Source organism: Saccostrea echinata, unplaced genomic scaffold (genome assembly GCF_033153115.1).
Source record: "Saccostrea echinata isolate AGI-Se365-2 ecotype Australia unplaced genomic scaffold, CSIRO_AGI_Sech_v1 ptg000022l, whole genome shotgun sequence".
NCBI classification, from domain to species: Eukaryota; Metazoa; Mollusca; class Bivalvia; order Ostreida; family Ostreidae; genus Saccostrea; species Saccostrea echinata.
In genome coordinates, this window is record NW_026889771.1 from 2,163,096 (window position 1) to 2,173,670 (window position 10,575).

A 10,575-nucleotide genomic window follows, 5' to 3' on the forward strand; every position below is an offset into this window, starting at 1 on the left:
TCCATTTCCCAGTATACCACGCCTGATCGTAACTCGATCGTAATTGTAACGGACAGAGTCTTGGTAATAGTTTAGATGCAATCACTAATACAACGCTTTGACATTGGCAATTAGAAAAAATATTATATAAATTCATGAAATCCTTCATAGTTCTTCAATTGACTGAAAAGAATTTAGCATGAACATGTTCGACGGTGTCTGGTCAATTCGAACCTTGCTCCATTCGGACCATGACTGTTATTGTGATATTTTTTTATCATGTCTCCTGGGTCACTCACTTGACTTATTGCTATCTTCAAATTCAAAATGATCTTTTGAAATTGTTTTTCTTGTTCGACGTCATTGAAGCCTTTCAGGCTTTTGATTTTTCCTTTGGCCAAACTCAATTTATAATTTGACTGTTTTAGACTTCTAGAGTTTCATCAGGTAAAACAGGATTGGAATTAACAAATAATTTATGAAATTCATTACTTACAATTCACTGCCCACCATCTCTCCAGAACCCACCTTAATAACTGTTTATTTGGTTGTAATACATGTAGTGACTACATTCTCTTTTAAAATATAGATTGATCTACAATGGGGGGATCTCTGTATATTAGGTTCTACAACAATGTCTATGTAAATGTATAATAAACATTGTGATGCCATAAGTCAAACCTCATCATCTCAAACCGAATGGGAACAAGAAAAAACTTTGAGATATCTGATTATTCGAGATATTGTGCTTAAAATACATCAAGCAAAAATTGGTTGGGACTTTTAACTCACTTCAACATTTGAGAGGATGAAGTTCGAGATAACAAAGTTCACCACTTTTAATATTAGTGTATGTGTGTACACACACACACACACACACACACAACCAGGTGGGAGAGAGACTGAGAGGCAGATGGATAGAGAGAAAACCTTAAGTCCCCTTCTGTTTTACTGGAAGGGGACTATATTATAATTCTTTTTAAGCAAACCAAAAGACTGATACAAAATTGATGCAAACTAAGTATAATCCTTTAATTCTTATACATCATTACGTAAAAACAACCATCAAAATTTGATTCGTTCATTCACTTTCAGTGGACCATCATGCAAAGTCCAATGGTACCCTAGTATATGAGACACAGCTGTTTCTAAAGTTTTTCTAGAATTTTCAGCATCATTTATGAAGTTTATGTACTCCTCTGCCTTGGATCCAGAGATATCTGTAGATATTTCATTAACATAGGAAACTTCTACAGATGGAACAACCAAGTTCTTCAGTTTCCTTGATTGAGCAATTAAGAAAATTGAAGAACTTGATAATGGAAATCCATACTCTAGAGTTTCAAGATGAGAGCACTTTTGAGCAAGGCTGATAAGTGATGCAGGGACTCTGGAATCTCCCATCTCCTCATTTTCTAAGAAAGAGTTGGTGTATGTAAACCTTTGTAATGTGTCCTTATAACAATCTGAGATGTGATCCATAATTCCCTTTGTCATCACATTAACAAGAAAATCCAACACTAAGTTCCTGAGTGGCATACTGGATGGAAAGAGAATCTTTAGAATCATAACATATCTCAGAATTAAGTCCACTCTAAAGGTAGGACACACCTTTTTGACCTCTAACCAGAAATTTTCTCCAAGGTCTTGTTGATCTTTATAAGGTAATTCCTCTTCCTGATAAAGAATGAGCTCCTTCAAAGAGTGTTTTACAAGGTGTAACAGAATGTCATTGTTTACCTTCTCTCTGCGAACAGTTAATTTTCGAAGACCTGTGAAGTTTTTCAACAGCTGAAGTTTTCCTTCCTGATTTATGAGTGAGAGGTAGGTTAATTCTAATTCCGTGATTTTACTTGCAGCACTACTGCATGTCAATATCAACAGTATATTCTCTTTATCTTCTTGGTTCCATACGATAACAGGTTGACTGAGAGAAATCAATTTCAGAGATTTGAATTCAACTGCCATACTGTTAATAAGAACACCAGCTGAAGATGGCCAGTGATATGAGAGAACAGTGTGAGAACCCTCAGGGACTTCTTGTTCTACATGAAGCGCTGTTAGATTACCACATCTCTTATGTATTAACATCAAAATCTGTTCTCCCGTAGGTTCCATTGGGTGAGCTATTATGTGTCCAAAACAAAGGTGAATGGATCTCATAAAATTTCCATATTGTTTCACACAGGTCACAAAATCAGCTCTCCCTGCTGTGACAAAATAGACATTATCATCAATTTCTGGGCCATAATTTACACAACTCCAGGCTTCTGTACATCTTAGGGCCTCTGTCCAAGATGGGATGACACTAGCTACAATCGTTTTTTCCTGCCAAGGTAAATAGCTCAAGATCTTTGATGCCACAACAGATGGAAGATTGATAAGTGGAGAACTTTCACTGTGCCGTCCAGACATTTTTTAAGAAATGACTATGATGGGTGGACAGAAGCTGCTTGTGCTATCTGAAAATTTGAATGGCACCACATTAATATATTTCATATTATTACATAATTTCCTTAAATTTAATAATTATTTGATTTTATTAGTACCATATTTAACATTGCTTTCATTAGTCTTTGATACAAACAGAGACATATGGTTTTTATATGTCTCTGTCTTAACCTGTTAACTGGGGCAATTCAAATAAGTCTTTTTACTGTCAGCTGGGGACATCCCGATTAAACCACAGCAATATCATCTCGGTTTCAACGATAATTAACAGATCAGAGTACATCAATGTGAAAAATGAATTCCTTATTTGAAATGTCATATAGACTTGTCACACAGAGTTATCTTTTCTTTTCTTAAGAAATGCGCAACTTGTTCATAGAGTAGGTTTTGTGTGTTATCCACGAGAAAATAATGGGTTTATTTTGTGTTTTAGTTACTCTAACAATGATAATAATAAAAAAAGAAGCCTCAATTTTAAATTTAATACTTAATCAAAACGATTCTTAAAAAAGTTTTTTTTTCTTTCAATTTATCTGTATGCGAATAGTTTGTTGTTCAGGTTAACTAGGCTGACCTTCGGTGCAGGGGAGCAAGGACGACAAACTCGGAATGGGGAACATTGTCCAAAATGCGTCTAATTTTGGTGAATTCCCAAAGGAATTTAATCCCCGAATCCACGGAGCTTACCAAGCTGATAGATACTACGGAACACGTGTGTATTTTTATACCAATTTGGCTTCTAATCTTAGCCTTCCCAAAATAAGGCTTGTTAAATAGGCCTTCTACAGTTCTAGACTATTTCCATACTTCCAATTGATAGTTCTTGTTTAATATGCACATAAAAATGTTATTAGTACTTGTATTTCAATCAGAATACTCACATATTTAAATAATAAAACATTCAATTAGAACCAGGAGGGTTACCAAGAGTTTTGTCATATATGTCAACACTAAAAAAATGATATTTGTATATAAAAATCCAGTCAAAGCGCCCCTAACAAAACCGTACTGGTCAAAGAATCCCATGATTTTGGTCAAAGTGCCCCTGATTTTGGTCAAAGCGCCCCACAACATATTTTTCTATAAAAAAATTTTGTGGGGCGCTTTGACCAAAATCAGGGGGCGCTTAGACGAATACTTTGGGACGATTTCGTTAAAGAATTATTTTAGAAAATTCTCCATGGGGCACTTTGAACAAGAAGTACATGTAGGGGATGCTTTGACCAATACTTGGGGAAGGTATTTTAACATCAATTTACTGTAAATTCTGTAAAGGGGCACTTTGACCAAGATCAAGAGGCCCTTTGACCAAAAGCAGGGGGCTCTATGACCAAAATTTGGGGATGCTTTGACCGGGACAGTTTTCTTAGGGAGCGCTTTGACTGACTCCCTATATAACACGTCCAGCACAATCTCTTGATTAAGCTATATAGCTCAGATTAGCTATATAGCTTTATTAAGCTATTCAGAATAGCTTGATAAAGCTATTTATATGCAATTTTTCACAAAAATGGTTTGTGTAAGAAATATCTACAAAGTCACAAGCATTTGACAAATATATGCACTATGGACTATCCAAAAAAAAAGCAACCCAAATCAAAGATAGTTCAAACATTGCAGCTTTTGAATACTTTTAAGCAACTTTGCAAAAAAATAACACATTTTTAGGTCACCTGAGTCACTCAGGTGACCTATTGCTATCTGTTTTCGTCCGTCGTCGTGCGGGTGTGCGTCGTGCGTAAACTTTTCATATTTTCGACTTCTTCTCAAGAACCACAGGGCCAATTTTCACCAAACTTGCCACAAACTATCCTTGGGTAAAGATGATTCAAGTTTTTACAAATGAAGGGCCACACCTTCTTCCAAGGGGAGATAATTAAGAATTAATGAAAAATTAATGGTATCTTTTAAAAATCTTCTTCTCAAGAACCACTGGACCAGGTAAGATGAAACTTATACGGAAACATCATCAGGTAGCGTAGACTCAAATTTGTTAAAATCATGACCCCCAGGGGTAGGGTGGGGCCACAATGGACGATCAAAGTTTTACATAGAGATATATGGGAAAAATCTTTAAAAATCTTCTTCTCAGGAACAGCTAAGCCCTGATTGGTCATATTTATATGGAAGCATCCTCAGGTAGTGTAGATTCAAGTTTGTTCAAATCATGACCCCCGGGGGTAGGGCGGGGCCACAATGGATGATCGAAGTTTACATAGAAATGTATAGGAAAAATCTTTAAAAATCTTCTTCTCAAGAACAGCAAAGCCCTGATTGGTCATATTTATATGGAAGCATCCTCAGGTAGTGTAGATTCAAGTTTTTTCAAATCATGACCCCCGGGGATAGGGCGGGGCCACAATGGATGATCAAAGTTTACATAGAAATATATAGGAAAAATCTTTAAAAATCTTCTTCTCAAGAACAGCAAAGTCCTGATGAGTCATATTTATATGGAAGTATCCTCAGGTAGTGTAGATTCAAGTTTGTTCAAATCCTGACTGACCCCCCCCCCACCCCCGTGGTAGGGCGGGGCCACAATGGAGGATCAAAGTCTTACATAGGAATATATAGGAAAATTTCTTCTCAAGAACTGCAAAGCCATGATTAGTCATTTTGATATGACCTAAGTTTTATATAGAAATACACACAAAACATTTTTAAAAATTTTCTTCTCCAGAACCACTGGGCCAAGAAAAATGAAACTTATCTGGAAACATACTCAGGTAGTGTAGATTCAGGTTTGTTCAAATCATGACCCCTAGGGGTAGGGCAGGGCCACAATGGATGATCAAAGTTTTACATGGGAATACATTGGAAAAATCGTCTTCTCCAGAGCCACTGAAATGATGAAATGTGGAAACATCTTCAGGTAGTGTAGATTCAAGTTTGTTAAAACCATGATCCCCAGGGGTAGGATGGGCCACAATGGACAATGAAAGTTTTACATTGGAATATGTAGGAAAAATCTGGAAAAAATTCTTTTCTCAAGAGCAGCAAAGCCATGATTGGTTATATTTACATGGAAACATCAGGTAGTATAGATTCAAGTTTGTTCAAATCATGACTCTGGACTCGGGGGATAGGGTGGGGCCACAATGGAAGATCAAAGATTTACAAAAGCTCCTTCTATCAGTTTATTTTATACTCTATGGATCCTCTATGGATTGTTGTTTTATACTCAGGTGACCATTAAGGCCCATGGGCCTCTTGTTCAAAAAGTGTGATAAAATAGATAAATTAAGTATTCTGAATAGCTTGATAAAGCTAAATAACTATTTCAAGCTATCTATAAGTTTATCAAGAGATTGTGATATAAGGGTTTTTTTTAATAGCATAGCCATACATTTACTTTTGGAAATGAAATGGTCTTAGTTCTTGTGCAAGTACCAGTACCTTCAATAAGTACCCTCACCTTTTCTGTAGTGATCGTTAATTATATTGGGCAGTTTTGGAGAATTAAACTTATCCCTTAGCTATAGCTTAAAAAAAAACTGTGCAATGATTTTTGTATGGGTAACATACATATAGCTCTAGTTCATAGAATAATCAAACTGTGTTCAGAGACAGGCTCTCACCACCATTAGAACAAGTTGGGACCTTTTGCCCAAATGGGATATAATGGCCATTTGGTTATTATACAGTGTATATCCAAAATGGGATATCAATTTACCTTACAACAAATGGGGAAAAAAATTAGCTTAGCATATTGTAAATCAGATTAAAGAATTGTAATCATCTCTAATAACAAATTCTGTTGTGTTTATAGCTGACAAAGCATTCTCTGAATTGAAACTCGGTGAGGTGATTCCGTGGATGAAGAGGAGAGATGCTTCACTGACAGGGACTGCTCGATTTTTCTCAAGAAGTAATAATATTTAATATTTTTCAAGAAATCTACATGCACATGTAAATGTATTTATTTGACTTGTTCAAGAACATGTCTTGAAATTCTTCTCTCTCTCTATCTCTCTCATTTTATTTGAAAAACAAGTCTGTGAGTTATTAATAAGTCGGAGATGGAGAAACTTAAAAAATGATGTGACCCAAAACAGACTTGAACAAAGCTGCATGTATGAAGACATTATAGGCATGTTTTTTATTTTGTGCAGCAGCTTGGCAGATTATTTGTTTTCATTGCAAGTTTTCATATAATTAAAGATGTTCTCAGAAAATATATTTTTAATGAATTGTAATTACTGCTTTTGCATTTTTATTTCTAATAAACAAATGTGGTTTGTTAAAATGTGTACATGATGTAATATTTAACAATAAATTTAATTTTTTTTTTAGAACTTTATGGTCATCAGTTGAGGTGGCATCTATGTGCTAAAAACAGGGGAGTTGGTGTAGTCCATTTTGCTCTATTCTTCTCCTTTCTTGGCATGTTACGATGCTGGAATCATGATCGTAAGTTACCAAATCTTTAATTGTACATTAGAAGTTTTTACATTGTATTTATAAAACTGATCAAACTTGCAAATTTTCTAGGCGATACATGTAGTCTGTAGATGTAAATTTTGGAGATATGTGTTTTCAGATAAATGGCTTGAATATGCTATATTTTACTTGAAACTTGATAGAAAAGAAAAAAAGTACACCATTTTGAGAGCCCTCTAATTTTGACAAGTAAATTAACTGTTTCTTTTCTTTACAGGTCACCTTGATGACTTTAAGTACCACTAAGCCAGCACAATACACAGTCCTTGTGATATGGATTTATTATAGACTTTAAACATGTGAAAAAATATTTCAAATAAATGTCTAGTGTTTCATTCTGCTTTATTTTTGATTTTAAAAAAATATTTTGGTTATCACAAAAAGAGAAAAACCATCACCAACAAGTTTGCCCTTACGGAAACTTAAAATCAAATGATATGACATTTTTTATCGTTGGTCTTATGATATTAAATTTCATTGCAAAAACTCAGAGGAAATCTTAAATTTATAACATTTCATGTAAAAAAATGAATTTTTTACTTTGACCATTTGAACTCGGTTTTTTTTTTAAGTCATAGAGAGTTATGATTTTTTTTAATTTCTTGCAAATTTTCAAAGAGAACTAGTAATCTGGAAACAATTTTATACAATGTTTGAATTTTGACCTCAAAATCAGTAATGATCGTATTTTTTACCAGGTGGTAAATTCCAGGTGAGGGAGGGGCTTATTTTGTACAGGTGGAATGCCTTGAGGGCTAGCAGTCTACCTGTGGTTGGTTGTCTCTTAATTCCTATTCACAGGAAATGATTTTATACACAACAAAATACTAAAAAAGTCGAACTTAGCCTGTTTTGAGGATTTCGAGACGATTTTGAATTAGATGTAAAAAGCTGTAAATAAAATTCATCCCAATAATTTATATCGATTTGTGTTTAAGTGGTTGTCAAAACACCATCTATTTTTAAAACAATGGGCCACAATGCCCACCTAAGTAACTTTTGCCCTACTGTTCTTCACCAGACCCCCCCCCCCCCTTGCAATGTCTATTGTGGGCCCACTCGACCCCCGGGGGTCATGATTTGAAGAATTTAGAATGTACACTACCTCAGAAAGCTTCCACATAAGTTTAAGATTTTCTGGCTCAGTTGTTCTTGAGATTTTAAAAGATTTTTCCTATATATTTCAATGTAAAACTTGGATTCTCTAATATGGCCCCACCCTGCTCCCAAGGGTCATGATTTGAACAATTTAGAATCTACACTGCCCCAGGATGTTTCCACCTAAGTTTCAGCTTTTCTGGCTTAGTGGTTCTTGAGAAGATTTTTTAAGGTTTTGCCAATGGTCAAGATGTCCAAAAATTTATTTTTACAATAACTCCAAAACTATATGAGGTATAAAGTTAAGACTTTTACAGTTTATAAATATTTCATTGATTAACAGATAGAAAGTATCACTAAAAAACAAATATTTAAAAAAAATATTTTTTGAGAAAAAAAAATTTCAAAAAATTTGCATATTTAAAAAATATGCACCTGCTTAATTCTGTACTTTTAGCGAAAACCATCATTGAAGAAATAAAATATGTTTATCAATGAAGGGCAAGTTGGACATGAATGGTCTCTGAAAGGCTGTTATTGAAAGCCTGACATGCGTAAAGACAAAACCCCTATAAAATCCGCCATTTGCAAGGTACTTTTGGTTTCAAATCTTAACATTTGGACAAAATAAACAGGGAAAACAACTTTCCAGAGGCTATCGAAGTCCAACTTGCCCTTCATTGATAAACATATATTGTGTCTGCAATGTTGGCTTTCACTAAGAGTAAGGAATTAATTAGGTGTATATTTTTAAAAATATATGCATTTGTTTAAAGAATTTTTTCGATAAATACTTTCTTTAAGTATTTGTTATCAAGTGATAATTTCTATCTGTTAATCAATGTTTTAATTTATACCTTCATCACCTGCATACGGGGTGTATATCTCTCAGTTGATTCGATACGCAAGAGCATGCTCTACGTATGTACAATTTCTAAAACGAGGTAAATTATTGACAAATAAGTTGATGAAACAAGAATATCAGCTGTCTCGTTTAAAGTCATCATTTCGTAAGTTCTATGGTCGATACAATGACCTTGTCAGCAAATACAATTTATCATTGAGTCAAATGCTGACTGACGTTTTTCATAATAATTGTTAGGCCATTATTTACACACTGAATTGTCGACGGATTTTTCAGTTATTCCCGATCATGACAAGGAGCACACGGCGGGTGTGACCGGTCGGCAGGGGATGCTCACTCCTCCATGGCACCTGATCCCACCTCTGATGTTTGGAGGTCCGTGTTTGCTCTGCTCCTATTTTGTATTGATTAATGGACTTTTGAGCTTGAATACTGTTCGTTATCTCCATATATTTCACTTTATAAACCACATAGTTTTGGAGCTATTGTAAAAAAAATTTTTTGGACATGTTGACCTTTGGCAAAACCTTCAAGATTTATTTCTATATATTTCAATGTAAAACTTGGATTCCCTATTGTGGCCCCGCCCTACCCCCGGGGGTCATGATTTTTACCATTTAGAATATACACTACCCCAGGATGCTTTCACACAAGTTTTAGCTTTTCTTTATTACATGTAGCTCACCTGAGCTGAAAGCTCAAGTGAGCTTTTCTGATCACCCGTTGTCCGTCGGTCTGTAAACTTTTCACATTTTCAACTTCTTCTCAAGAACCACTGGGCCAATTTTAATCAAAGTTGGTACAAAGCATCCTTGGGTGAAGGGGAAATTAAATTATTAAAATTAAAAGCCAAGACCCGTTACAAGGGGAGATAATCAAGAAAAGGCAAAAATAGGGTGGTGTCATTAAAAAAAATCTTCTTCTCAAGAACCACTGGGCCAGAAAAGCTGAAACTTATGTGAAAGCATTCTGGGGTAGTGTAGATTCTAAATGGTAAAAATCATGACCCCCGAGGGTAGGGCGGGGCCACAATAGGGAATCCAAGTTTTACATTGAAATATATGGAAAAAGTCTTTAAAAATCTTCTTCTCAAGAACCACTGGGCCAGAAAAGCTGAAACTTATGTGGAAGCATCCTGGGGTAGTGTAAAATTCAAATTATAAAAATCCCCCCGGGGGTAGGGCGGGGCCACAATAGGGAATCCATGTTTTACATTGAAATATATAGAAAAAATCTTTAAAAATCTCCTTCTCAAGAACCACAGAAAAGCTGAAACTTATGTGGAAGCAACCCGAGGTAGTGTAATCCCTGGGGGTAGGATTGGACAACAATAGGGAATCTAATTTTTACATTGAAATATATACGAAAAATCCTTTAGGATCTTCTCCTTTTAGATGCCTCTTGTTGTAGTCCCAATCTACCCCCAAGGGTCTTCATTTGAACAATTTAGAATCTACACTACCCCAGGATGCTTCCACATATTTTTCAGCTTTTCTGGCCCAGTGGTTCTTGAAAAAAAATTCTGTATATTTCAATGTAAAAGTTGGATTCCCTATTGTGGCCCCAACTTACCTCCGGGGGTCATGATTTGAACAATTTAGAATCTACACTATCCCAGGATGCTTCCGCATACGTTTCAGCTATTCTAGCCCAGTGTTTCTCGAGTAGAAGATTTTTAAAGATTTTTTTTCTATTTATTTCAATGTAAAACTTAGATTCTCTATTGTGACCCCAACCTACCT

At 35.2% G+C, this 10,575-nt stretch overlaps 2 protein-coding genes across 3 annotated transcripts; one reads left to right on the plus strand and one right to left on the minus strand.

The window, feature by feature from the left end:
• Window positions 1–996: 996 nt before the first annotated feature.
• On the minus strand, window positions 997–2,750 carry LOC133190781 (uncharacterized). 2 transcript variants are annotated; one of them, XM_061326468.1, is made up of 2 exons: window positions 2,637–2,750; window positions 997–2,441 (listed from the first exon to the last, which is right to left on the minus strand). In XM_061326468.1, the coding sequence occupies exon 2, from the start codon at window positions 2,392–2,394 to the stop codon at window positions 1,045–1,047; it is 1,350 nt and encodes a 449-aa protein (XP_061182452.1). In that variant the 5' UTR covers window positions 2,395–2,441; window positions 2,637–2,750; the 3' UTR covers window positions 997–1,044. The 2 variants fall into 2 exon arrangements, with proteins under 2 accessions (XP_061182452.1, XP_061182451.1); XM_061326467.1 differs by having other exon boundaries at window positions 2,602–2,750.
• Window positions 2,751–2,984: 234 nt separating this feature from the next.
• Window positions 2,985–7,205, plus strand: LOC133190782 (putative ATP synthase subunit f, mitochondrial). Its single transcript, XM_061326470.1, has 4 exons — window positions 2,985–3,142; window positions 6,200–6,298; window positions 6,724–6,840; window positions 7,088–7,205. The coding sequence occupies exons 1-4, from the start codon at window positions 3,040–3,042 to the stop codon at window positions 7,114–7,116; spliced, it is 348 nt and encodes a 115-aa protein (XP_061182454.1). The 5' UTR covers window positions 2,985–3,039; the 3' UTR covers window positions 7,117–7,205.
• The last annotated feature ends 3,370 nt before the right edge of the window (window positions 7,206–10,575 follow it).

Excerpts from the sequence above, each read along its gene's own strand:
- LOC133190782 (XM_061326470.1), top strand. The coding sequence starts at position 3,040 with ATGGGGAACATTGTCCAAAATGCGTCTAATTTTGGTGAATTCCCAAAG. Across the intron at positions 6,299-6,723 it reads TGCTCGATTTTTCTCAAGAA|AACTTTATGGTCATCAGTTG; the intron begins GTAATAATATTT and ends TTTTTTTTTTAG. Across the intron at positions 6,841-7,087 it reads ACGATGCTGGAATCATGATC|GTCACCTTGATGACTTTAAG; the intron begins GTAAGTTACCAA and ends TTTTCTTTACAG.
- LOC133190781 (XM_061326468.1), bottom strand. The coding sequence starts at position 2,394 with ATGTCTGGACGGCACAGTGAAAGTTCTCCACTTATCAATCTTCCATCT.